Source organism: Falco punctatus (assembly GCF_963210335.1).
Source record: "Falco punctatus genome assembly, chromosome: 2".
Taxonomy (NCBI): Eukaryota; Metazoa; Chordata; class Aves; order Falconiformes; family Falconidae; genus Falco; species Falco punctatus.
In genome coordinates this window covers 46280566-46308390 of record NC_137581.1, presented here as the reverse complement: position 1 = coordinate 46308390, position 27825 = coordinate 46280566, and the positions used below count along the sequence as shown (strand labels likewise).

At 41.7% G+C, this 27825-nt stretch overlaps 1 protein-coding gene across 5 annotated transcripts in view; it reads right to left on the bottom strand.

Moving 5' to 3' along the window:
- SLAIN1 (SLAIN motif family member 1) overlaps positions 1-27825 on the bottom strand; it is an 88621-nt gene that overhangs the window by 55509 nt on the left and 5287 nt on the right. For 2 of the 5 annotated variants that reach the window (XM_080375840.1, XM_080375841.1), the window contains exons 2-3: positions 19722-27824; positions 16474-16613 (exon numbers count right to left, since the gene is read on the bottom strand). In XM_080375840.1, coding sequence (XP_080231966.1) covers positions 16474-16613; positions 19722-20209 — 628 coding nt within the window. In that variant the 5' untranslated portion in view covers positions 20210-27824. Of the gene's footprint in view, positions 1-1499; positions 3090-16473; positions 16614-19721; position 27825 lie in introns of those variants that run through there. The other 3 variants (XM_080375843.1, XM_080375842.1, XM_080375844.1) reach the window with 3 other exon arrangements.

Sequence of the window (27825 nt, the reverse complement as noted above, 5' to 3'; positions counted from 1 at the left end):
CTAGGATCATATTGATATGTCATTGAGACCATTATTTCACTCCTGCAAGTCACTCCTTCCAGTTTTGTATCATCAGTAAACTTGCTGAGGGTGCACTCTGTCCCTTCAGTCAGGTCACTAATGAGTAAGTTGAGTGAGACTTCACCCAATACTGGCCACTGGGGTACACTGGTAGCTACAGGCCTCCAGCTAGACTCTGCACCACTGATGACAACCCTCTGAGCTCTGCCCTGCAGTCAGATCTCAATCTACCTCCCTGTCACTCATCTCACACTTCCTAAGCTTGAGAATGTTATGGGAGACAGTGTCAAAAATGTTCCTGAGGTCAAGACAGATAACATCCACTGCTCTCCCCTCACCTACCCAGCCAGCCATTCCATAGTAGAAGGCTATTAGGTTGGTCAGGCATGATTTCCCCTTGGTGAATCCATTCTGACTGCTCCTGATAACCTTCTTTTCCTCCACATGCTTACAGATGACCTCCAGGATGAAGCTGTTCCATGACCTTTCCAGGGATGCAGGTGAGGCTGACTGGCCTGTACTTCCCTGGGTCTTCCTCTTTGCCCTTTTGGAGACTGGAGTGACACAGGCTTTCCTCCAGTCCTCAGGCACCTCTCCTGTCCTCCAGGACCTTTCAAAGATGATGAGAGTGGCTCAGCAATAACATCTGCCAGCAAACTCAGCACTCAGGGATGCATCCGGTTGGGACCCATGGATTTGTGGGTATCACGTTTGCTTAAATAATTTCTAACACTATCCTCTTCAGCCAAGAGTGAGCCTTTCTCCAGACTTTCTCTCTTGCCTCCAGGGTCTAGGAAACCTGAGGGCCAGATTTGGCAGTAAAGACTGAAGCAAAGAAGGCATTCAGTGACTCTGCTTTCTTTATCCTTCCTCACCAGGCACCCACCTCATTCAGCAGCAAGCCCACATTCTCCCCAGTCATCCTTTTGCTGCTGATGCACTTGAAGAAGCCCTTTTTTTTGTCCCCGACATCCCTCACCAGATTTAATTCCAAATGGACTCTAGCCTTCCTCATTGCATCCCTGCGTACTCTGACAACATTCCTATATTTCTCCCAAGTGGCCTGTCCCCTTTTCCACATCCCATAAGCTTCCTTCTTCTGTTTGAGGTTTGCCAGAAGCTACTTGCTCAACCATGCAGGCCTCCTGCCCCTTCTGCTTGACTGCTTACTCATAGGGATGCACCAGTCTTGAGCTTAGAGGAAACGATGCTTGAATATTAGCCAGTTGCCTTGGACACCCCCTACCTTCTAGAGCCCTAACCCATGGGTTTCCTCTAAGTAGGTCCTAGAAGAGGCAAAAGTCTGCTCTCCTGAAGTCCAGGGTTGCAATCTTACTTATTGCCCTGCTTCCTCCACACAGGATCCTGAACTCTACCATCTCATGGTCACTGCCGCCATGGCTGCCCTCAGCTGGTCCTTCTTTGTTTGTGAGTACAAGGTCCAGCAGCACACTTTGCCTTGTTGGCTCCTCCATTACCTGTGTCAAAAAGTTATCATCAATGCTCTGCAGGAACCTCCCGGATGGTGTGTGCCCAGCTGTGCTGTCTTTCCAGCAGGTATCAGAGTGGTTGAAGTCCCCCATGAGAACCAGGACCTGTGATGGTGAGGCTACCTGCAGCTGTCTGTAGCAGGCCTCATCAACTCCCTCTTCCTGATCAGGTGGCCTGTAGCAAACACACACAACAGTGTCACCCATGTTGGCCTTCCCTTTAAATCATCACCCATAAGCTCTTGACTCATTCTGCATTCACCCTTAGGGAGAATTCAATACATTCCAGTTGCCCCCTCACACAGAGCAACTCCATCACCTCTCCTTGCTGGCCTGTCTTTCCTAAAAAGTGCATAGCCATCCGTGACAGCATTCCAGTCATGCGAGCCGTGCCACCATGTCTCTAACTGCAATGAGATCATGGCCCTGCAACCGCACACAGATCTCTAATTCTTGCTGTTTATTGCCCAAACTGAGCACGCTGGTGTACAGGCATTTCAGACGCGTGGGTAACTGAGCATGCAGGTTTCTCAGGCAGGGTGCAAGTGGATCCACCATAGCCCTGCACACTCTTGAGGTGGCTGGCCTCCTGGTTCTTATCTTGGAAGGCAGTTAAGGAACATGTATTGCTGCTCTGGTTGGCCTGGATTATTCCCCAGTTGGATGTGATGGCCTGAGCATTGCCACTTTGGACCCCTCCCCGAGCCCTTCAGTTTAAAGCCCACCTTACCAATCTCTCGCAATTGTACATTAGATATCTCCAGTTCAATTGGCCAAAAGCAGTTTTAAAACCCCAATGACAGCAGTGCATCCATTCTTTTGGAAATGCTGTTTTCATCCCTTAGAGAGTAACAGCTGCTTTGTGATGTCTTGAGTCTTTGTGTCTTTACACTGGTAGGTCTAAGATCATCTGTGTCATCGTATTTATCTTCCTATGCATTCAGTACAGGAGCTGAGTCATTGCAATCACAGCAGTCCCACAGACCTCTGATGAACAGGCTCCCTTTCTGCAGCTTTGGTCTCAGGAGTTGAATAAGAAGACAGGAGACAGTAGTAGAAGTGCCATTCCAGAAAACAAAAATGAAACCACATCAGCTAAAACTCTTCATAAGTATGTAACAATTAGGGCAAGCATTCAACTACAGTGTTAAATTTATTTTTAAAAAAACAAACATGTTGAAAGGGTTACTTTAGAGAGTAGAACAGATTTTGTAATATAGATTGCAAGAAGGGCTCACTGTCATTCATAAAACAGAGGAAGATGGCTTTCGCCCATTCACTCTGTAAGTCCACACTTAGGTGATTCCTCTAGTACGAGGAGCAAGGCTACTTATCCCTTCTCTGTTTGATTTAAAGAACAGGTATTAGTTCAACTCTCCTTGCAGATCAGAGCTCAGCTACTACAAAAGGGGCTGTCATGCTCTTCTGCTGAAGACGTCCTATTCCTTTAGTCTATTCATTGCACTACAGTTAAAAAATCACCAGACTATTATATAGTAGTGTACTACTTCAGACAAGGTAGCAAGGGTTTGCTCTAGTTAATAAAAGAACTTAATTTCTACATGCCACACAGAACGTATGACAGTTCTCTTAAGTGGATATGTACCAGACGTTAGCTACAATTTGAATCAAAGATGTAAATTCTTGCTCAGGAGAACAGGTATCTGGAGGAAAAATATAGCTAATTATATTTCCTAAATTTAAAATTTCTGGTAGCATATGTAATTATTTTTTAAAATTTCTGATAGCATACATAATTCTTTTTTCTTTTGTACATTATCATCTGCAAGTGAGGTAAGCACAAAGGGTAAGGGATCCATTCTATGAATAACAGACTCATAGAAGGGCGTTTTCCCATCCTTCACCTAGCAGTATAGGATCATGATTACATACCAGGTGGAATTCAAATATATGTGTCTGCCCATATGTTACATCACTTTATATATAAATATATACATGACTATCATTTATCATCACATAAAAAAGAAAATAATTCAAACTCTAAACTGCATTTTTTCTAACCTTACTGGTTAGTCCTGAATTTCTCCCACATCCAACACCCATAAACACACTACAGCTCCCCCTACAACTATATCCACTTGCCATCTTTATTCACAGGTTAAACCTCTGGCAGGAGGGTTTTGCAAGAGAGCTTCTCTGTCTACAGTTTCTGACTTACACCCTCCTCCAAGACACCACACTCCTTTTTCTTTGCACAAGTATACCTGCTGCATATATTGAATCAGACTGGAAAAGCTTAAAGTTGGAATCCATTCAAGGCCAAAAGCAGCACTTACCCTCCAGGACCCCTGTGGCTTTTGGATAAATATAGCAGGTGTCACAGTTATGCACTTACTATGAGAAAGTGTTAACACTATTACCCAAAGCAGAGAAAAGATACAAATCCCTTCAAAAATCAAAGATACTGTAAAATTGACTGACAAATATAATAAAGTTTTCAGAATACATATCCTCATGTACAATTAAAGTTCAACACCAACCTAGAGTCAAATTAAGTAGTGCTAACCTAACAGTTACTTTAGGAAAATGGGTAAAATGACTGATATAGGTAATACTATCATTACCATTACTGTCATGGGGGCCAGCGCTTCTGCAATGACTTTTTTTTAGTCTAAGCAGACTAGTCTCTTCAGACTCCCTAGAGAAAGATTGATTTCTCCTGGCACTAACTCAGAGCACGTTCCTAAATTTAAGCTCCCCTGGCGTGATTTCAGACATCTCAAGAGAGATTCCCTAAGTAAACTTCACCTTGTGAGTACCTCCCAGAGCTACCTACAATGCAGCAAGAACTGTACAAGCATTTAACAAAGAGGCAATCCTTGCTCCTCGCAAACAATTAACATAGGTATAAGCTACAGAAGGAGTATAACATTATCAACCACGAGAATATTACAACAGGGGAAGTATGAGAAAAGCACAAGAGACAAGAGTCAAAGCACACAAGTTCCAGAAGCACCATCAATACAGTTACTACATTGCTGCAACATCCTTCTGCCCAGGTCTTCCTTTTCAGGATAAAAAGCACTGTACTGTAACTTTTAAGCGTTTCTACCACCAGAAGCCGTTATGTCCACAGTAAGCAGAAATGGGCTTGGACAACAAAGTCTGAGATGCTTCTTCAAGGTTCTCCATAAAAAGAAAATTGTTTTTTCCAAGTAAGTATCTCAGATTTATCAGCATCCACATAAGCCAAAAATATCAAAATCTTTTTGGACTAAGTCAAACACAACAAGAACATATGTGCCTACTTAAAAGTGAAATTTATTTTTTTATTTATAAACAAAGATCCACTTGTGATTACAGTTAGTTTTTTCACACTCCATGTTTCAGAAGATGTTAAAAAACAACCATGAGGTGGTATAATTGCAACATATGAAACACAAATGACAAAAAAGAAAATTGGTGACACTGTGGAGGAACAGGCTGAAGCAGTGATTCCCTCCATCATTCCAACCTGCCCTATTTTATGCTGGCCTACAAACTGCTCTCTCCCCTGCCTTCCCTATGGGTTGGGAATGAGGAACAAAGAACATTGAGAAGGTTTGCTAGTGTCTTACAGAGCTACTTGAGGGACATGGTGGACTTCCAGGAAGAAAGGACCTTAAGGTGTTCAGATGCTGATCCCAGTCCTCTGTATTTGCAGGCAACACCACAACAAATGACAAAGTTACTAACACCTACACACTACGGGCCACAAAATCTTTCCATGCACCTATAACAGACTTAAGACATGTTATGAAGAAAAAATGGCCTAAAGCCAAAAATCACAAACAGATTATGTGCCAAACTAAAATTAAAAAAAAAGAAAAAAGAAAAAAATGCTACCAGTCAGATGCAAATTTTTAAGCCTTAACACCCAATCCTACTCTTTTACTAAGGCTATACTGTGGTAGTACCTTGAGCCCAATGAAATTGGAATTATATGATCCACGCCTGAAGAATAAAACAAATGACAGGCCCTAACAGCTTACTTTCATTTCTGACACAAATCTTTACATGGCTTTCAAATGACTTTAAAGGAAGCCGCTAGCAGTTAATGCCACTTAAAAGTCCATTCACGTGCTACAAATATACAAATGCAAGTTATCTTGCACTATTCATTTTCTTGTGTGCTAGTAACTTTTCAATGACATGATTGAAAAGTTACCAGCACACAAGTGCATACTGAATTTCTTCACATGTAAAAAGCAATTCTAAACTGAAAAGATGACAAAATAATAAATACTTACAGCCGCACCATGCACGAAAAACCTTGGGAACCACATGCCAATATGTTAGTATTTTAAAATCTACAGCCTGAAGCTACACCCAGAATTAATTAGAAAATAATTACAAGTTTTCCTTCCAAAACTCTTAAAGTAATTCCTTCAAATTAACAGTTACATATGCAAGTCACCTGCATAAAAATACCTGTATCATTGAAGAGATCAATGTGGTTTCATTACCAACAAAAACAGTATTTACTTAATGTAGGACACAAACATATATATCCCTGAGAAGAAAAAGAAATCTACTTTCTCTCATAGGATTGTTTCAGGCATTCATTGCTATCCTGCAGACATTTCCTCTGCACATTGACAGTGTCCACAATTAAGTTTTGCAACCTAAGCTCTGAAAACAGTCAATGGCGGTCTACAGCTCAATTCAGCTACCTACACGTAGGCATCTCATGCTATTTAGACATCTGCTCAGGGCATTTCAAAGGCATTAGTAGTGCCATACACACGGACAACCAAACCCAGTCCTGCCTTTCTGTTGGCTATAATGGGAATTTTAAAGACTGTTTGCATGAAGATATGCCAGGAGATTGCTTGTCCTCCTTGGCCAGCAGTAAAGGTAACCGGACGCAACATGAGGAACTACAGATCACACAGGAGATGTTACTCAACAAAACAAGGAACAGTAAAGCTGCCAGAAGTGACTAACAGCGAGTGAGGGATGGCCAGGTCTTACAGGGGGTGAGGGGTGTTAACATGAGAAACAGCTGAATCTCACAGGCAGCTGAAAAGGGAGCACCAGGGACCTTTTGGGGAGCAGCACCCTGCTCAGAAGTGTCTTGGTAACCCCATCTGTGACACCATGTAACGTAGAGACGACCTAAGTAACAGTAACAGAAATACCAAATCTGGGTACAGGTGTAGCAAAACTGGGACCAGTGCAGAAAAGGAATTAGGGGCAGGTTGCTTAGTCAGGAGGAGACAAGGGCAAAGAAAGTGAGGGATCACAATGAATAGGTAAGGAACACCCATGGGATATAAGACACAGGGGATGAGAGGGGCCAGCCATGTGTAAACATGCTGCTGGTCAGGCCACTGACATGAGCTACCCCTGCACCTGATTAGTCTTCAAAGTACTACTACTTCTAACTATTTTTCTGCACAAAGGGCCTTCTCTGCCACATGTGAGTGTGCAAATGTACATGCCTGTGTGAGAGCAAACTTCAAACCATGCTAGCCAGTGAACAGGACACAAAGTCTGGAAACCCACTATTAAGCAACTGCAGGGCTACAGGCTTGATGCTGGAGGGATTTTGGGTCTCGGCCAGCTAACAGAGGTCCATATGAATATGCATGTGAGATGCCAACAAACATGAAGTCAGATTAGCCAGTGAATAGGACCAGAGGTTTGGGGGCTGGATGCTGTGGGGACAACGGATCTAGGGGTCAGCTACCAGAAAGCTGGGGCCTGGTGCCCAACACTGGAGGTCCGGGCAGGTACCAGGGACCCACATGGCTATGCATGTACAAGTGTGGGTGTGAGATCTGCTAGCAAGACTCCAGTTTTAGAGCTGGCTGGACCTGGGAACAGGGAATTGCAGCAGTCTCACATTTAGTAGCCTGGAGAGGAGGAATCTCCTGGTTCTGAGACTCCAACAGCTTTAGCTCTGGAGAAACAGATGAGTGTGCTCTCTTGTGTCTTATCTCATATGCTTACACAGCTTCACTTTGAAACACCTACAGCACAGCCCACCCTTCAGTACAAAACAGCCAGGGCATGATTCAGTTGTCTAAAACCTGACTGTAATGACATTTCAGGTGCTCCAGCTGGTCCAGTTAAGTGAGGCTGTTATGTACCATGCCCATCTGCCCCCTCTAAATACCTCAAGGATCCAACAGCACATCAAACTACACTTAGCACCCTTGTTAAGACAAATGAATCATGGTCAAAGCGATTGTTCTGTTAAATTAGGTATATCTGGCACATGCCTACAACTAGGTGGAATAAATCTGGGCCATATATGTTCCATGAATTCATATAAATGCCTGAGACCCAAGGACAAGGTACCTACATCAGACAACAGAAACAGCTGCATCCCCATCTGGCCCTGGTAACCGAGACACAAAAAATCTTTCCAAGGAAGATTCAATCACACAGATTTTCCTCTGTGATTCAGATGCAACACAAGGCAACATCCCATGTATTTCAGGTTAAGACTAGAGGACACATTCTACAGTATTTATACCATACACTGGTGAAATAGTTGGACTGTGGCACAAAATTTTTGCACCAATTATGGAAAGATTCAGATAAGCTACTAGTATACGAAAACACCAAAAAAACCCCCCAAGTGCCCTGTGTGTCCCTATTCTGGAGAATGAACTTAGGCATCTAAACAATTTATTATGAGCAAGGTCTAAAGTGCCATGACTGAAAAGACAGTAAGAAACAATCTCTGAATAAAAGGCATCAGGCTATTCTTCCAAAATGCAGAGGGTATTCAAGACTTGTTAAAAGTATAAGGGAATACTGCCATTTCACTCCTTCAGATGTTAACATCTTTTCTAATTAGCAGAGAGAAACAAACATCTCCATACTCAGTTCGGACAACTGTTTAAGAATCAAGTAAGACAGGCTAGATGAACTGCCCTTTAGCTTCTTCAGAGTCAATGGGTACCCAGTTTTTCCCAGGTATCTAACTTAAATTACTAAGGTTTGTAAAATTATTCATAACCTTTAGCACCAAAAGAAGCTCTTTAGTTACCTGAGATTTGATTTCTTACCATACTTAGAAACAACCTGTCCTCCAGCAGCTGCAGACAAAACTGAAAAGAGAAATTAACTGATCTTCCCTCCTACGCAGCAGAGGATATAACTCATGAACTCTTACAGTGGAATTTATCTGACTGCATGAGGATATGTCCAAGGTTAGCCACCTCTACTTCTATGTGTAACCATACTAGAAATGTACATTTCAAGGTACAAGCCATCTCATCCTGAATTAATACAGCACAGGTAGCAAGACCAACACTGGCACTACATAATGGAGGAAGACAAGTGAATACAAGAGAAGCTGCCTTTCTTTTCAAAAGTGGGAAAACACTTGCTCCAAGTCAGAATGCATTTGCAATGCCCCTCTGCAGTAGCGGGGCACACAGGGTTGGGTATATTCAGCCATCCACATTCAAGAAAAAAGCTCTCTCAAAATGCAGTTATGGTACGGAGTTCTCTCGTGTGACAAAGTGGGTTTAATCTCAGGTCTGCTAGCTGTGTAGACTCTATTTACAAGTACTTCACACCACAGAAGTGATAATGGTAGTCCAAATTCACCAGCGGATGTGATCCAATACCTCTTCTGGTTTGGTTTACATGACTTTTATTGTGGTAATAAAATAAAAACATTTTAAAAATAAATAAACCAATGAAATAAAAAATGCTAAAGGCATTAGCTCAATATCACTTTAAAAATTAATCGTTATCCCATATCAGTTTTCCATAAAATCTCATAACTAAATACTTTAAACTAAAATATTCAAGAACATGAAGTATATTTTGTGACTTTATCTTCTTTTGTATTTTTCTTATGACCCTTTTAAACTGGTAAAAATGTAAACTTTAAATTGCTGCAAATGCTTTTCAAAACAAGAATTACCTAGGTTTTCAGCTTTTTTTTCTGACAAAAGCAATTTTTTGTCCTGCAGGCATATTTATACTACTTTTCTCCCTCAGACTTCTCAGAAGTGCAAAGCTTTTAATGAAGCATTCCATTACAGTGTTTGATCAAGCCACATTCAAAGACTTTAATGATGGCTTAGTGACCCTACCAAAAGTGATTATTCCACAAGAAAACATTTTCTGTAATAATACATTTTACAAATACAACCCACTCTAGAAGTAGAATTAAGAAAACAGCATTTTAAGGGAGGCTTATGAAAGAAAAATTAATAAAATGCTCAGGAATTTTGTTTTTATAAACTCCTATACTTCTGTCATTTGTACTAACATCTTCTGTCTTGCAGCATAAAAAAGATCAAGCGGCTCTCAAAATGCCTATGCCTCAAGTATTCAGGTCAGAGCTTACTGACTACATTTCAGTATCAGGTAGAGTCAAAAAAGTTTTATTTTATTACAGTAACTTTTGTGTGAACTCTTATGTAAAAGAAAATGACTGGTGTAAATATTGTATAAATATTGTATTTCCATAAAATACGAACTGAGAAGTGCTGGATATGGAACACTTGGTTAAGTAAGTGCAGATAATTGACATCTTCCTAATATATTAAAACGTGAGGTCAGCTGCCAAGGAGAAGACTGTATGGCATATTTACAGGACTGTGGACTATATGCCAGAAGTAACCAACAAAAATATACTTAGGCATCACGGCATAAAACAGTCAGAACAAAAGCATCTCAAAAGATGCAGTGCTGTGAAGACAAGAACTTAAGTGCTCCCTGAAAGCAAAAATACAGAAATAAACATTTTAGTAAAGAAGCAGTGCTACCTCTATATACCACATGGGGGAGGCTCATCTACATTCCAGAACGTTACTCCCCTCCCAGCTCTCTTCAGCATACATCAAAAACAGACAGTGAAAGAAAATCAGCAGAAGCTGTAACAATAATTTGGGGACCAGCAAACAATGAGCAAGACATTATAGACTATCAGGAGCAAAAATGAAACGACAGCTTCCAGAACAGCACCGTTTTGAGAAGAACCTCCTTTCCATAGAAAAAATATCTTCAGGGGTTAAGCTTTCAAGTGCCTCCAGGACCACTAATAAAAACTAGGTTTCTTTTTAATTTCTATCCAGGAAACTAGTTGCATATTTTGGTAACAAAACCAGCAATTAGTGCTCTGCTGGATAACACTAATTGTGCCTGTATTTTTAATGTTAACTGTCAGGGTTGATGCTACTACTACTGCTTTTAAACATATGGTGCATTACAGACTGAGACTATTTTGCAAGCGTAAGTTATTCCTATTTTAAATAAGCCTACTGAAATTCTCATGTAAAATTTGACAGTGTTTCTAGCTGTTCAGCCACTCATGATGAGTTGATAATTCCAACTCAGTAGCTACTGTGGATTAACAGAACACTTACACTCTAAAAAGGGAGGGGTATCTTCTCAACTGAGGTTAAGAAAACCAACACCACCTCTCTACCAACCTTTACAAAGACTTCAGGATTTAGTATCTTTTTATAATGACAACCAGAAATCAATTCTAAGAAAATATTTAATTGTGATGCACAACAATCTCCAAATAGGAAATTAAATTCTTAAACAGTACATATATTATAATTCAAAGAAAAGTAGAATGACTTTCAAAGAAGTCATATGTAAGAGCTATATTAAAAAGGCAAAAGATATCCTTGAAATGGATATAAAGTGTCTGATCTTCTGTGCATTTGTTGCCATAAGGGTTTTCAACCAAACACTTTATCTTGAAATGTACTTGCCGAGCAGAAATGTTCCAGATAGACAGAAATACTCTGCTAGAAATGTAAGTAGAATATCAAACCCAAGTTTTTCCAAATTGAAACATACCAATCATCTTGCAGCTGTGTTAGAATATCCAGTGATACCAGTATTTGCAAAATCTCTAAGAACTCCTTGGAATTATGCAGCTGTTACAACAGGTTACATCAAATAAACGCATGTATATGTGTACTCTGAGCACTAAGCTCACACTACAGCAGAACACTGCTATGCATCCTGTCCTCTGAGATGTCACATTCCCGGAAAGGTGCTCAGATGCTGATAGGAGTTACAGTTGCACATCACCCTTTATTATCAGAAACACACACAAAACAAAACCAAATCTGTCATGCCACTTAATTCATTCCTTCTAAAGCTTTAGACATTTTATTATTTATGAGGGAAACAAAAATGCAATCATCTGCAAGCTTCAAGACGTTACCATTTGCGACCCCAAAAGCATTTTACGTAAAACTTTAATCTTCATTTATATGAAAAATAAGAATGAGAAAGCCGTATTAAATCTTATTAATCCAGTCCTGAGTGCCACAACATACATTGCTGATGCATCAATGGACAGCAAATAAACTTAGACCTATTTGAAAATAATAAAAAATCCCACCTTGCACTGGGTGCAGCATACAAAATAAAAATTTTTATCCAGTTACAGTATTTTCTGTTTGCTACTGCTGCTAGACTACAGCATAGAAATTCCCCATGATAAATCCTTAGCATCTGATGAAATGTATTTTGTATCTTAAAGACTCCAAACTAAATAACTTCACTATGAACGCTTGGGAAGTGCAAGAGAATCAGCAAAATGAGACAGAACCTCACCTCTTTCTGTGTAAGCAGCAAGTTGTGTGTCCAGGTAAAACCTGCTGCCTGGGGCCCTACCAGCTGCAAGTTGTTGGGGATTTTTGGTTTGTTTGTTTTGGTTTTTTTTTTGTTACATGTAAAAAGAATACAGTACTGTCAAAATAAATCGTTTGTTTTGGTTTGGGATTTTTTCCTTCCCCCCTAGTTTTTCTTGCAGGTATGTTATATGTTTAGATATGAAACTTAACTGACATGTGACAGAGATCCAGCACAATAAAGGCTAAAAGGTCACTGATTAGATTCCTGGTTTTTGTAAAATCATAAGCAATTGGAGAGAAACTACCACAGATCTGTTTCACAGCATACCTTCTCATCCACAGACAACATAACAGCATTCACCCTGAAGCACATTACTCATTTTAAGAAATGAAGCAGAGTTTAATCTTAAAGCTCTAAGTTACTGCAGCCAACTGCAAAACCTACAGACTTCTGTTGCTTACTCTTTGTAAAGATCTGAAGGAGTATTTCTGAATAAGAACTTATCTAAAGCCAAACTCTGAATCTAGCCAATATTTCATATTCTCCAGGAAAGAGGAGTTTTCTGTCTGGAAGGCTGAATTGGATGAGATATGCTCTGAAGCCCTGCATAAAAGCTGAGCTCCTACAGACTGACTCCTTGCTAAGCTGCTTAACTCCTCAGTTTATCCACCTGCCTGCCCCAGAGCATTTTACAGGAGTGAAGCCACACAGGGTATCTTCAGCCAGGGTGTCAATCAACACCATGCCATCTATTTTAGAGGGGTTATACTCATCTGCATCAGCTAGGAACTTTACACATCACATCTCTCTGCTCACAGGGCTTAATACGGCCATGTCCTAACATCTCCAAGTACTACCAAGAAAATACAGATGATCCACCACACCGTTAAGACTGTTAATGTGGCCCTGATGATTTGAATGCATCAAAAGAAATAAAACAGACAGGAAGATTAAAAAACAAAGGGAGAGGGAAACTGACTCTACTACAGTAGATAAGATAATTGCTGTAAACAAAACAAACCAGAAAGGTTTCAAACAAAAAGATGACTGAAGAAAAGCAAAAAGAAAGTAGTGATCCAGGTCAGGCCACAGAGAAAAAAAAAAACAAACCCCATAAACAAGTATTATTACCTCAACAGTATAAATGCTCATGGAAAACAGGAACAATTCCAAGCAAAAATCTTATCATAAGAGGTTACATTTAACTTTCATCCTCCTTAAAGCTAGCACGTTTAATCCACGGAAACAGGGCTTGTAATAAGCCTAGCTCATTATAAACACAATAGAAGTTTTACCTAATTAGTGGTGGACCAGAGGAAGGTTGAGAAGCTTGTCCAGGTTCTCACAGTAGTTCACATAAGAACCACCTGCTAGAGACCACCACTGTGCTTATACACTTACAGATTTATGAGAAGATGAAATCTTACTTCCACCATGACATACTTAAAACAGTAATTTTCACTAGAAAAGAAACAAGCTGGTGAGAACAAGGCAATAAGAAAATAACATCATTCGAGTGTTTCTCCAGCCTGAAAGATGATGTAGTCATTGCAGCGTTTCATCACCTACGGCTGCTTTGGCAGGTCTCTCACAAGACTTTTAGCCTTGTTATGCACTATCCTAAAACTGGGATATTTCAGACAACAAATGAGTACTTCTATGAAAATCAGGATATAATGTAATAAGGAAAATTTACAAGAGCAGGAATAAATAGGCACAGATTTAAAAATCTTAGGAAGAGAACAGGAATCAATTAAAACTCAGAAAAATAGCCTGGCAAAATTTTATTACATTTGGATCACACTCTCTGCATGCACTTACTCAGATATGCTGACTTTGCAGGCAAAAATGAGTTTCGACTGCTTTTTATTTCTATGTGCACTATAGTACCTAAAACTGGATTAATTATTTGTTTAATGCACCATGGACAAAATTACTAAGCGAATTCTACCTGTAAGCCATTTCAGAAACCACACATTGGTTTATTATAAATGTTTTTTGACTACACATTTAATAATACTCAAGTACCATCGACTCAGTACCAAACAGAAGAGGCACAACTAGATTTCAAAATCCCTCTAAAACATCCTTGCAAGGCATATGGATAAAAGGGAAAAGCACTGTTCAACTTACAAGCACAAGTTTTAAACTCCAGTACCAGAAAACAAGAATGCCATTCTTACTGAGACACTTTTAAAATCAGGATAAAATTATGTGTATGTATTTTATACACACATAATTACTGCTAAGAGTGCACTGCAAAACAAAACCCAGGAAAAGTCAGATTACAAGAAGTTTGTTGTGCTTTTAAAACAGAATTACTAGATTCTTACAAAAATCTCACACATGGTTTCAAAACTGGGGAAGAAATAAATACTGTGAAAACAACTTCTACAAAATTAGGGTAAGAAATATGACATTTGCTTATTACGTAATTTGTAAAAGCACAGGTAATAAAAATCTTTAGAAATGTGAGAGTTAATCAAGTCTAACTGAATTACTAATTAAAACCATTTTAGGATAGAATTGCTGCAGCAGAAATATGAGCCCATTCCCTCCTTGAACACACTGCTCCCATAATGAGTTTTATATAGTCTCTCAGAAACTTTTTACCAAACCCAAGAAACTCATGAAACAAGCACCAGGAGTAGACCGTATGGATCAAAGCAATTCATTGTCAACATAGCTCTGACACATGTCACTCAGTGTGACTTCTGCCCAGAGACTGAACTGATAAGCACAGAGTGATCTGAATTTGAAACGATAATTTCACCTTTATTGTCTATTAAATTTAAATAATAACTTGTAAGGGAAAAACAGGTCACGCGCTCCTCTGGCTTGCTTCTGCATTCACATTATGGGCTTGATTCAGTTGCCCATACCTAGATGCACTTCCTGATCTGAGAGGCCCTTGTGAGTCCATTATGCCATCAGAGGAATGGCAGATAAGCCACAGGACCTATGGAAGATGTGTATCTATCCTGAGTGGGAACCAGGGTAAGCAAGGCCATCTCAAATGGCACTATTGCCTCTGTGGGGCAATCTAAACTGAGCTTCTAAACCAGACTGGGGTGCCCTACACCAGAGACACACTTTCACGTGAGCAGACGGGAGTACCAAGCACCCACTGCTGTCAGTGGGCTCAAGCGAGCAATTGACTTCATTTTAAGGCCAACACCTACACCTCGTCACCTGAGCAGCTCCCCTGATTCCTCTGACCCTACGGCCAAAACTCCCACTGACTGCCACACACAGACACCCAGCTCACACCACAGATGCCTGAATCAAGTCTCCAAATCATGAGCCAAGTTCCACCCCAAAGCTAGATGGGACAATTACCAACATAGGAACTGCAGTCTGGCCCACCTAACTTTAGGCAACTGAGCTCAACTAAATATGGCTAGGAAAACAATCATCATAGAATCTTTTACAGTCAATATAAAGAGACAGACGCCTTCAGAGACTGATTCAGTTAAATGCCAGATTTTGGATAAGACTAATCCACAGCTACCCATATCCTCCACAGCATACAGGAACATGCTCAATCTCTCTTAATGACGGCTGTAGCTAACTGATACGCCCATATGCTCGTATTGTCATTAGCTTTATTTCCTTCTCCTGTCATCCTCCTATATTGTTCATTTGCTGCTCCTTGCCTAGTGAGTTATAACCCTTAAGATAATATCCTGCCTTAATCGCTTTCTTCAACACCACTTACTACAATCTTAATGGGACCCTAGATGGTAAAAAAGTAAAAATAATGCTGGCTGATATTTATTTAGATCAGAATTCAGCATGCCCAGCTGTAACTACAAGTTCACTGGCACCAAATAGCCATCAGATTGATCCCAGTACCTGAGACTAATGAGAGCCCAACAAAGTGGTGCCAGCAGTCAAGCTACAGCCCTTCTTGGTCTGTCCTACACTTAGCAATGTCCTGATACTACATTAGATGTGGACAAATATGTTTTTAAAAACATACATAAAAAGCACTGTGATAATTTTTGACTTTACAAAAACCCGAAAGCACTGTTTCTCAAATCTCAATAGAGGTATCAATATTAAAGTTAGCATCCAAGTTTTCCTGGCAAGAGGTCTGCTATTTTAAGCAATGGATGAAAACTGTCAAGTTTAGAAGACAAGAGTTATGCAGGAGAAAAAAAGGATTAATGAAGAAGAACACTGTAAAAAAATGCATGATCACAAAAAAAATATTTCAAACAATTGTTGGCATTTATGTAGTGGAGGAAGACTTGAATACATAGGAAAAAACCTGCATGTTTGCCATTCGTAAAGCTTGCTAAACTGTGGAAAAAAGCAAACACAAGTGAAAAGCCAGACCAAAAATGCCAACTTACTAGTAAAGAAACTCAAAGAATAAGATTACCTTGTTCCAATCTAAAGCATAGGGAACGTTTTGCAGCCTCTATCTCAGGACTTGGATGATCCAGAACACGTCTGCACCACTGCAGAGGACTCAGTGATTTCTCTTGAGGAGTGAGAGTCTTGGTAGGCAAGACGTACAACCTTAACCAAAATACACACAAATATCAGCAAGATGCGCAATACTTAACTTTTGTGTTCTTTCCTGCCCACTAATCATTTATAACAATGCAAAGCCCTACAGTATATCTAATAACAAAAGATATTCTGAAGTAGAAGAATTCACATTACTTTTGTTTTCTTCTTTCCTCCTCAAAGTGGGTGGCAAAATATGAACTTTACAGCCTGGCACATCAAAACAAAGTTCAAGCAGGTTTCTCATAAAAATCTGCCATCTCATTACCACTATCTGAATTTCAGGACTGCCCCAAACTTCAAATGCATTAAGTGCTGTACACACACACACCCCCCAGAGATGCTATCAATCTTCCCCTATATATTTATCTTTATTGAAACCATCTAATTTCCAGTATTTGATTTTATATTTAAATCATAATTTCACTGTTATCTATTTCACTCGTTTACCTATAACAATTTAATCAACTTGTCAGAATGCTGATTACATTTAATTTTCATACAGAGTACCTCCTCCCAGATGAGCTGAATGTTGTACAAGTCAGATTTTTAAAGATTAAACATTTTCTGAGAAACAATGAAAATCCAATTCTGATATTCAATTCCAGCAGAAAAAAAAGTGCAAGAAAAGCGAGCATATACGCATTATTCTCAGACAAGTGTAAGCAGCTAATCAGATGGTCAAGCACACTAGGAAGCCGAGTATCAAAGCACATTTCATGGGGAAATTCTTGAAGCTGGGATCTGCCTTGCTGCTGCTGCCCTTGCAGATTAGCAGACACAAGCAGACAATGGTTCACCTGGGAAAGTGCAAATCTCCCAGGAAAGGAACTATTCTTGGCTGCACAGCTCCCTGGCCTGACCGCCTCCGATCGATAGGGCTGCAGTCAAAAGGCTGATCCTCACTCACCAGCACGTGGGAGGTGCAAAAGGCAAGACCAAAAAAAAAAACAACCCCAAAAAAGAACAGCTAGCAGTCTTTCACCTTTAGGGTTTTGGCTCAACAGTTACCAAAGTCCCTCAAGAGCAACTGTTCTCCAGCGTCTGCCACATCTTTGGGTTTTTTTCTCCTTTGAGTCAACCAGCACTCTGTCCAGCTCACAAGGAATAAATACCCTCACTGTGATTGCTCTCTCTTGGCAGTCCCTGCAGAGATCAACTACTGAATTTCTCTGAGGAGAGGACTCATTTCCCCTGACTACACATTTTAAAAAAGTGATTTTAAAAAAGAGAAAAACAAAAACAACCCCCCCCAAAATAAGATGAAAGCTTTCAGCTTTCCTGTTAACCTGCAGAAGTACTTCAAAAGCTAAACATGTGACTGATGTGCAAAAAGCTGAACAGCAAAAAGAGGTCTGACTTGTCTGCAATGATGCCAATTCTACATTTTTTTGGTAACTGCAGTTAAAAAAAAAAAGCAAAGGTATTTAAGGCCTAAAATTACTAATCATCAAGTAGGATATGCATTGGTCTTTGGCTTTCCAGATAGCAGGCTTTAAAGACTGACATTACAAAAAAGCCCCAAGTAGCTGGCATCACACAGCTGACCTCTCACGGACAATGGCAGAGATTTAGCCTTGAACCAAAAACGTTCAACAGCTAAAACAATTAGCTCTTACTGGAATAAATTTGTTAAAAAATCCCTGTCATGAAATTCTTTCTGTGGACACATAGATATGTGACATGAAGGTAAGTTCTGCCCCACCCCACCCCCAGCCCCCAAAGCATTCAGGATTGCTTCCAGGGGACAAATCAAACAAGAACACGAAATAACAATGACTGTCCACCACCCATAAACATAAACAGGGAAAACATTTTGGTTAACAGGATGGGATAAAACAAATTTGAGATTCCTTCATGTGAAGGTAAGTCAGGGGTTAGAAGTGATGTAAAATTTGATTCAAATCCAGACTGACAAGCCCCAAACGGCCCTGCGCAGGCTAACAGTACATACAATGAAACAACACTGACAAAAATTCCTATGCAATTTATTGATGATTCTTAAAAGCTATTTTCTGAAATGGCAATATGGTATTATTTGTATCATGAAGGACACAGAACCAGCATACAGGAGATATTTCCCATATTTAGACTGATTTTCAAATCCCTTCTCTTCTACCAAAAATAAGGATGTTTAAATGCGTCTCAGCTGCATTATACTGTATTTTATTCTTGGCTGGCCTGAACTTCAGCTAGATGTAAAAACCAGCCACCTAAACTACACTGAAGCTTTCGCAGATACTGAAAACAGTTATTTCAAGATAGATAAACAATATTTTATTACTGACACTTTAAAACAATTGAGCACGAATTATGTGTAACATGATTACACACCCGATGTTTCCCATAGTATTCCAGCAGCATCCCTACAACGTTCGTCCACGTTACTACGACAAGTTTTGAGACACCAGGATTACTTATTTACTTGTATCTCTAGCCTGTAATCTCCTCTTCTGTTTGTTTGTAAGTGAGTGCCATCGTTCCCCTCGGTGATTTTATTTTCTGCTTTATTCATTCACTATTCATTCATGCTTTATTGACTATACTAGCACCCAGCCGTGCCTTTGGGAGCAACGTGGGCGCTGAAGATACACAACCACCCATTTGGATCAATGTCTAAAAGACAAAAGCCCTCCCAAATCCCTGAAGGTGGGAGGCAACTGGGCAGAGATTTTAGGATGGGGAGGCAGCGCTGCGCAAATAAAGGCTTTCCCGGAACAATTTCGCTATTTTTAATTCCTTATGTAAACAGGAGGCTGAAACTAGGCTGAGACCTGTCATTAAAGAGAGGCGATCCAACTCCGAGTGGGAAACGAGCACAGACCGCCCCCGCCCCGGCCAAGGGCGCCACGGCCGGTGCAGCCCCCACCTGCGCCTGAGCGCGGGCACGGCCCCCCCGCCGCAGGGACCGCACGTTTAGGGGGGGGGAAATGAAAACAAAAATAATTAATTTTTTTTTAAAAGGGCAGATTTAAGTTTAAGCAGGAGATCAAGTGGATCGGAGTGGGCTGGGGGATGCTAATGGAGGCCTGGCGAGCAGCGGCGGGGCGAGCGCTGCGGGGGCTGGGGGGCCACGGCCACCCGCGCCGGGGCGGGGCAGGGCCGCGCCGCACGTACCAGGTATCCTCGTCCTGCCCGCAGCCGCCGTCCTCCAGCTCCAGCACCGCCACCTCGTCCAGCACCGTGGCCGCCGCCCCCGGACCGCCGCCGCCGGGCTCCTGTCCGCCGCCGCCGGCCGCCGCCGCCAAGCCGGGCGAAGGCTTGAAGTAGGCGAGGGGCTCCGGCGGGCCCAGCGCAGCGGCGCACAGCAGGGTGGGCACCGGGCTGGGCAAGCACGGCGCGGCCCCGCCGCTCGCCGCCGAGGGGGGGCTGGCGGGGCGCTGCGCGACGGCGGCCGGCGGCGGGGCCAGCAGCAGGTGCGGGCTGGGCGGGCCGGCGGCGACCGCGGCGGCGGCAGCGCGGCTGCGGAGCTGCTCGTTTTGCTTCTCCAGCTTCCGCACCAGCTCCTGCAGCTTCTTCACCTCCAGCTCGGCGCTGACGGCGGGGCCGGCGCCGCTCCCTTTCACCTCCGCCATCATCGCCGGCTTCAGCAAGGCAGCCTCCATCCCGCCGCCCCGCCGGCACCGCCGCCGGCACCTGCTCCGCCGCGCCGCCGGAGGGCAGCGCCCGGCCCCGCGGGCGGCGGGCAGACGGGAACGCCGGGGAGCGCCGCTGGCCGCGCTGGGGGCCCGGCCCGGCCCTGCGCTGAGCTGCGCCGCCCGCCCCGCTCGCCGCGCCTCCCGTCAGCGGCGGCGGGGACGCGGGTGGGATCCCCTCCCACTCCGGCAGCCGGAGCGCCGCGCACACGCACACGGCGGGAACAAAGAGCCGCCCGGCCGCCCCGCCATCAGCCCAGGGACGGGCGGCGGGGCCGCCTCCGCGGGGAGCTCCGCGGGCAGGCCTGGGGGCGGCGGGGCCGCCTCCGCCCGGGGCTTTAAACAAAGGTGCCGCCCCCCGCCCCCCCCCGCGGGCTGGATGCGGCCCAGGACGCCGCTCCTCCCGTGAGCCGTGTAATTAGAGCCCGGTGGTGTCGGGTTTGTAATTATGCGGATTTAAAGTGTGATGGGAATGGGAATCACAAGTAGGGGCTTTGTTGGGCTTGAAAGGACGAATTCAGCCGAAAGCAGGCGGTTGTGGGTTTGTGCTGATTCTGGGAGTTTTGATTCACAGCGAGCAAAGCCACGTATTTTTAAAGATAACGTTGCTGGTGCAGCAGGAAGATGGAACCAAGTGTAGCAGAAATCCATGTAACTACCTATGGGTTTCTGTGTAGGAGAGCCCCCGAGATGAAAGATGCCCTTGTATTGAGATGGCTTCCTTTAACGCAGTCCACGTACGCAGGCGGGTTTGTTGCCTTCAAGTCTTGCACGGGTAATGTTCGCTCCTTGTAGTGTTTTTACGTTGCCCTTCATCGCCCAGTGTCGAAAGAACCCGTTGCTTGTGTCCCTCCCTCGTGCCTGGTAGGTGAGCAGAGGTTTGGTGCTGCCCAGGGCAGCTCAGCCATCAATCACACAGCCCTCGCTGGGTGCGTTTCCCCCAGCTACGGCTGCAGGGGATGACCTCCTAACTTACCATCCTGAAGTCTTTAAGCTCTGATATGAAATAGGGAACAAATCGCCATGAAGCATGTGAGTTCCTTCTCCCACCCACTAATAGCTCTAAGAACTAATAGCACTAATAACACCCGCTAATAATAGCTGCCAGTTGGTCGCTGCCCAGTTCTTGAGCAGCAGCTCTAGGCAGGGTGGTCGCAGTGGCGGCCACCGCTGCCTTCATGGTGCTTTGTTGCTGCCTTGGGTTGCTTATGCAAGGGGGGAACAGACACTAATTCTCTCTTCAGGACATAAGTCAACTTTGAAGTCATCCAGCCTGTCACGGTTTTCTCTCTTTTGTTCAGTCTGGAAGCATTCTTCTGCACATGCACGGGATAACGGCACTATTGTTCGTCTGTCTTTTAAGCTCTTTTACAGTGCAAATAACAACAACTGGTACGACAAGAGTGGCTGGAAAGGAAGATAGAGCAGGGCAGAGAGTGTTGACTTCCAGATAATGTAACTTTTTATCACTGAAGAGAACAAGTACAGCCCCCAGACACTTCTCTTGTGTCTCCTCTGTCCCTTTGGAAGAAAGAAGTGGAAAAAGTTGACAGTGTAAAAACCGTCTGGCCCCGATTCTGCCATGTGTCATCAAAGTGAGTAGCATGATCCAGTTTTCACTAGTACAGATAGCTGTAATTTTTTTTCCCATAAGTAAAACGAGAACTGAGTTTTTACATGTTTAGCCCCAGGCAAAAGGCGTATCTCTCAGGTTGTTATCACTAATAACAGCACTAGCCTCAATTCTTAGAAATGCATGTGCCGGTCCAGTAAGATTGTAAAGTGATAAAAAAGGTAATTAACAGTGTATGTAGCATCAAGTTTATTAGACATCAGTAACATACAATGAAAAAAAAGCCAAGAAGTTTATGGTAGTATCAGTGCTGGATCATGCAATGAGGCAGAGGAAATACTCGAAAGAGATTCAAAATGGAGGATTTACTTTCTTTCTTTGAACTAGGCAAGCAAAGTTATTTAGTGGGCCGAGAAAAAAACAGGAAATGATTATCTGATTTCTTCTGTTGCCAGAACAGGAACATGACAGTGTGTGGTCAGGATATTGCATCGTTAAAAAAATCTAACACAGATACCGGTTTGGAGATATGTCAGGAGACACATTTGGAGAGATCCTAGAGCACCTAGCGTCATGGCAGATGATGCTACAGAATCGCCATGGAAATGCGTGCCCTCAGCTATGAGTAAAAGTAGTGCAAATTTTCAACTGCCTTCTACTGTTTGTGCCGCCTACACAAATGTGCATGCAGACACTTGTTTCAGAGCTGAGTTCCAAAGGAGAAAGAGGTTAGGGCTCAGCATAGTGCCCTAGCACGGGTAGAAAAGCTTTTCCAGGCAGTTCAGGTGAATTGATCACAACAGGCAGGATCAAGCTCGTTACACCTTGTCCCCAAGCAAGTGGTCCAGAAGGTTGGCTCTTCCTTGAGTGGGCCTGCTTTCAGCCTAGTTTCCATCCAGTAGTACGGGTAGAGAACAGATTAAACTTGTGCATGCTTTGACTAGCGGGCTCACCGTCATTGTGTGAGACCCTACCTTTTTTCCAGGCATTTCCTGAACAGGTGGATCTAGTAAAAGGTAAAAATGCATTTCACTGTGTTGTGTTTGTTGCCTTATTTTAAATGTACATGCAATTTCACTAACGATGTAGCTTCATGTAGAGGTGCTGGCAGATAAACTGTGTGTTCCTGAACCATGATCTCATGATCTTCATGCTGGCCTGCTAGTCTTCTGCAAACAGGGTTTGAACATCTTAGTCATTAAAATATTTGACCTAATTGTTTGATTTTTTAGAGCACAAATTATTCTTGTCCCAATATTGACATTACTAATAAATTGCTAATGAGCTCCATTCAGCAGGTGATGAGTTTGAATAACCCAGAACTTCATAAACTCTTTAGAAAGCACTGTGAAGACTTGATGGCTCTATTTCTTTTTTTGAGGCATTGATAAAATGTGTTCAACACCAACCCCAAACATCCTAATGTGCCCGTGAAACCTGCTGTTGCTGAACCTGAGAAATTATATGCCCTAAATAAGTAGAAATCTACTATGGGGTGCTGCTTACATGGTATCCTATAATAGAAATTTCTGAATCAGTATAGTTACTGATAGGATCCCAACGCGGAACAAAGAAGCAGGAAGTCTAGTAATCCCATCTGCTCTTCTCTGGTAATAAGCCTGTTGCTTTATGCCGCAATAGCTGCAGGCTGGACCTGCCTTTCAGGCAAGCCGGTAAAGAATTAATTGCAGTAATCCAGTCTGGGCTATACAAAAGATGCATTACAATAAGGTCAGAGCATGGACAGTAAACTCCAAGTCTGGTGAGATTATTTTAAAGTACAGTTCCAGTCTGAAAAATGACTGTGAAATTGGTTTTATAAAAATAGAGCCACTACCGTACCAGCAGAAGTCCATCTTTAACAAAGACTGGGTAACTTTGTAAGGAAAATATCTCGGAAATAAGAAAAATATTGAGGCATTTTCTCCAGCTTTCAGAAATCGCTGAATTGGGACATCTGGAGCGTTTATTTTGATAGCCACCAATGCGTAATAATATTACCATTTTCTGAGCCCCATTTTTAAATCATTTAAACATTAGAACTCTACAACACCCTGTGGCAATTAGCGCTGCAATTTAATTATGTATTGTAAGAAAAAAAACCTTTCCTATTATATACTTTAAATCTGCTGCCTAGTAATTTAATTGGATGTCCCTTAGTTGTGCTTTTCTGAGAAAGGCAGAATGATTAATCATTCTCTATTCAGCTTCTCTTTGTCATTCATGACTGCATAAAACTCAGTTACTTCTCTTCCAAGCTGACAAGCCCTAATTTATATAGCCTTGTCCCTACAGAAGTTGGGCTGAATGCTGAACCTCCCCTTGTTTGTCTCCCTCCATAATGAAAACTGAATTTTGTATTCTATTGTTTCCTTTCCGTTAATACTGTATGTTTTCTTATGTCACGATAGCTTAGGGAAAGACCGTGAAAATACTTGTGAATCCAAATATACTGAAAAAAAATCAGCTTAACCAAAAGCATATTGGCTCTTTCAGAAACACTTGTATATTCATGAGCATACCTTGCTTTAAAAAGCTGTATGGACTGTCCTCCAATATATCATACATATCCAGATGCTTCTATATTCAGTTATTTATGATAATTTGTACAAATCAGCTTGACAGAAAATGAGACTAACTGAAATATAGTCCCCCAGAGCAGCTTTCGTGTTTTTTCAAGACTGATGTCCCAGCTGATGCTTCTAATTTGTTTGGCACCGAGCCTGCTTTGAATGATGGGGCAAACGCCTGTGAGAAGTTCAGCAATGACACACTTGAGCTGCTGTAGAGTTTTTGCATGGATACTACCTGGTCCCAGCAATATGTTATTGTTAAGTATAAATTTGCTCTAAAATATTTGAGCAATTAAACGTTTTCCTGGAGTTACAGCATGGATTTATCATTCTTGATGTCTCTTGCAAACATCTCGACTTCTTAGATGTTGCTAATTTCCTGCTAATTGAATTCTTTTTTTGTTATACGGTTACCTTTTATAAACTACCATGAGTCCTTCTGGCTTTTTCCTTATTGAATTAATATTAAATTGAAGTACACTGTAATCACTGCTAGAATAGATTTTCTATAGGATCAAATCTAACATTGCAGCATTTTTTGTGAGCCCCAGCTGCTCCACAAAATCAGCATTTATGATATGCAAATATACTGTCTATGCATTAAGCTTAGAGTCTGCTAGTTTGTAGGTCCGTCTAGACAGAACTATCCCTAACAGCTCTAATTTGACGTTTTTTTATTTTATTTTGACTCATCGATTCCATATCAAATCACTCTGGCTTTCAAAGGCATTAATCACTTCCCTTCCCTATAGACAGAAAATATCAGCCTGGATCTTACAAATCAGGATGGGTTGTTTGCTCCTAATGAGTCTTCACTGAGAACAAAGACTAATTATGCTTTCAAATAAGCTTGAACCTTTGCATTGTCTCCAGTACACAAGTATATTGGAGAGTATAATTTCCTTCACAGAACCTTACCACTGATGAATAAGAAGAAGGAGAAGGTAGAGGGGCAGATGCGGAGTTCAAGGTTGTTAATAAATGAATGGATAATGTTACAAGGTTTTGAAATAGCAGCTAGACCGTTTGAGTGTAAAATGCTGATGACCGTAATGACAGAAGTACGGCTTCTCTCCAGGAGGCTAAAAATCCATGACATTCATTTTGCCAAGAATCCAGATTTCAGCTTGATTTGTCTTTGGGGAACATTGGACATTGACACATGAAAAATGGCTTATTTCATGATGACGTGAATATACTGGAGGGTTCAATTAATTCTGGGTTTTTTTTTTCCTCTCTTTTTTTTTTTTTTCTCTACTGTCATCTTTAGTTTTCTCTATCTGCATACAGTGGGAGAAGGAGATTCAAGAAATTGAGGAGCTTTGCCATAAAGTGGAAAAAAATTATTGTCCATGTTAGCAGCTCCATCATATGGATAACTAAGTGATTTTTACAGTTTGCAAAGTTTTACTAAGTATAGGTCAACAGACTGAATGCTTTATGATACTGTAAAATGTCTTAGAAGTCACCATGTTAAAAAACTAAACAGTAATATGCTTAGCATTGTTTATATCACATATGTAGGAAAACCTAAATATTACAAAACCCCCTTGGTCCAGCAGTAAATAGGTTTTTCAAGGAGGCACATCTGAGCAGCACCGATACCATGTCAAAAAGGCATGGGAAGTTTGCAGTTGCTTGGAAGGGTTTTCTTGTATCAAAGTGGGTGTGTTAAATTTTCAAATGGGGAATGGCTTAAAAATCATAAGTGACTGATCTCTCATACAAGTTCAGTTTGATCAAGCAGAAACCTTTGCTGAATATCCAGAACTGCCCATGTAATTTGTTTTCGTGATTTCTTTTTCCCATTCAGTATGCAAAAACCTGCCCTTGCCCTATGTATAACCCACTCAGTCACAAAAGATGAAATAAATTGCAAAGATACCTATAGAGGGGAATTTAAGTACAGTTAAAAAACTTAAATCCAAACTTGTTTTCCAGACCCTCTCTTCCATATACTATATAACTTACAGAGTGCTTGACATCTTTTCTGCAACAGATCATTAGACCAGCGTAGAAACCTCTGCCATCCCTCCTGCCTTGCCAGGTCTCCTGCCTCTGGGTAGTGACGGATTTATCAATCTTTCTGTCTGTGAGTCCCATTTGTCCATTCTGCAGGTGTACAGCCAGCGTCAGACACAGCTCCAAGGCTGGAGAGCTGATCTGTAATCTGCCCATTCTGGGACAATCTGGAAATAGAAGTGCAGTGCAGCAAAGGCATTTTTTGAGTACACGCACTGGATCGATGAAGGGTGTATGAACATGGTATTACAAAAAGAGCATATTCATTTTAGCTAGATCTTTTAGTCGTGTTTGTTCCAATTTCATTATGGGAGTAAAAGTCCCTGCTAATTCCACTCCCCTGTTTCATTTATGTTGCTACCGAGGAGATACTGAGTCTGGATTAGAAGGCAGGGATGTTTTTAAACAGTCCTGGTGATTTCCAAGTTAAAAACCAGAAATCTAAGTTCTCAAAGCATGTGTTCACCTCTGACTGTCTGAGATGTCTCACACTAGAGTGGAAGAGACAAAAAATACTGCTACTTCCCTGCTTTCCTTCTTCAGCTTTGCACAGATGTGCCAAAACTGATATGCTTGCTCCCATGCAGAATTTTGTTGTGAGAAAGCTGATATTTTGCTACAAAAGGCTTTACTGTTACTTTTAGTTATCAACTAGTTTGGTAAACAGATAAAAGCAATGTTCAAATGTATCAATGCTATACTTCTGTGGATTTCCCAAATATTAGTTATTTTAGATATTTGGCTGTTGGAGGTTATAATGCCACAAGTATGGTTAGCTGGTTTCTCATTCTTCATTCCAAGTTTTGAACTACATATGGGGACAACATAATTCAAAGTTACATGAGTGGGAACTCCCTAGATAAAACAGAAGATGTGAAGATACACCAGCGTTTTGTGGAATATTCATCTTAAAGTCAAGTTTGACTATTGCTTTCAACGGCACCACTATTTATGCCAACACTATTACTTTTTAAATTCCTTTTCCCAGTTTTCAAAATCACTGACTCTACCTGTCCTTAATTGGTTTCTTTGCATAATTCTTTTATCCTTTTCTTATTTTTTTTCTCCTTTTTCTGGGTTTTTTGGGGATATTTTGACATGTGAACACTACTCTCTGCCCCTCCCCCCACACACCCACACCCCCCTTAGGAAAAGTACCTTGAATGCTAGAAAAATGTTGCCTTTTCTTTCCAGAAATTATTCTGTTGGTTTTGTGGGTTTTTTTAATAACAGGTAGTTTTAAAATGTTGGCTGCCCGTTGTTCTGACCACAATGGCTGTCTAAGCTCCCGTAACAGATGTCTGGTGACTGCATAGCAATGCCAAGACTCAGACAAGTGCTTTTGACATGAGTATACTTAGATATTGACTCTTAACAGGATAAAACTAACCAGTTTACCAGTTTTAAATACTAACAAC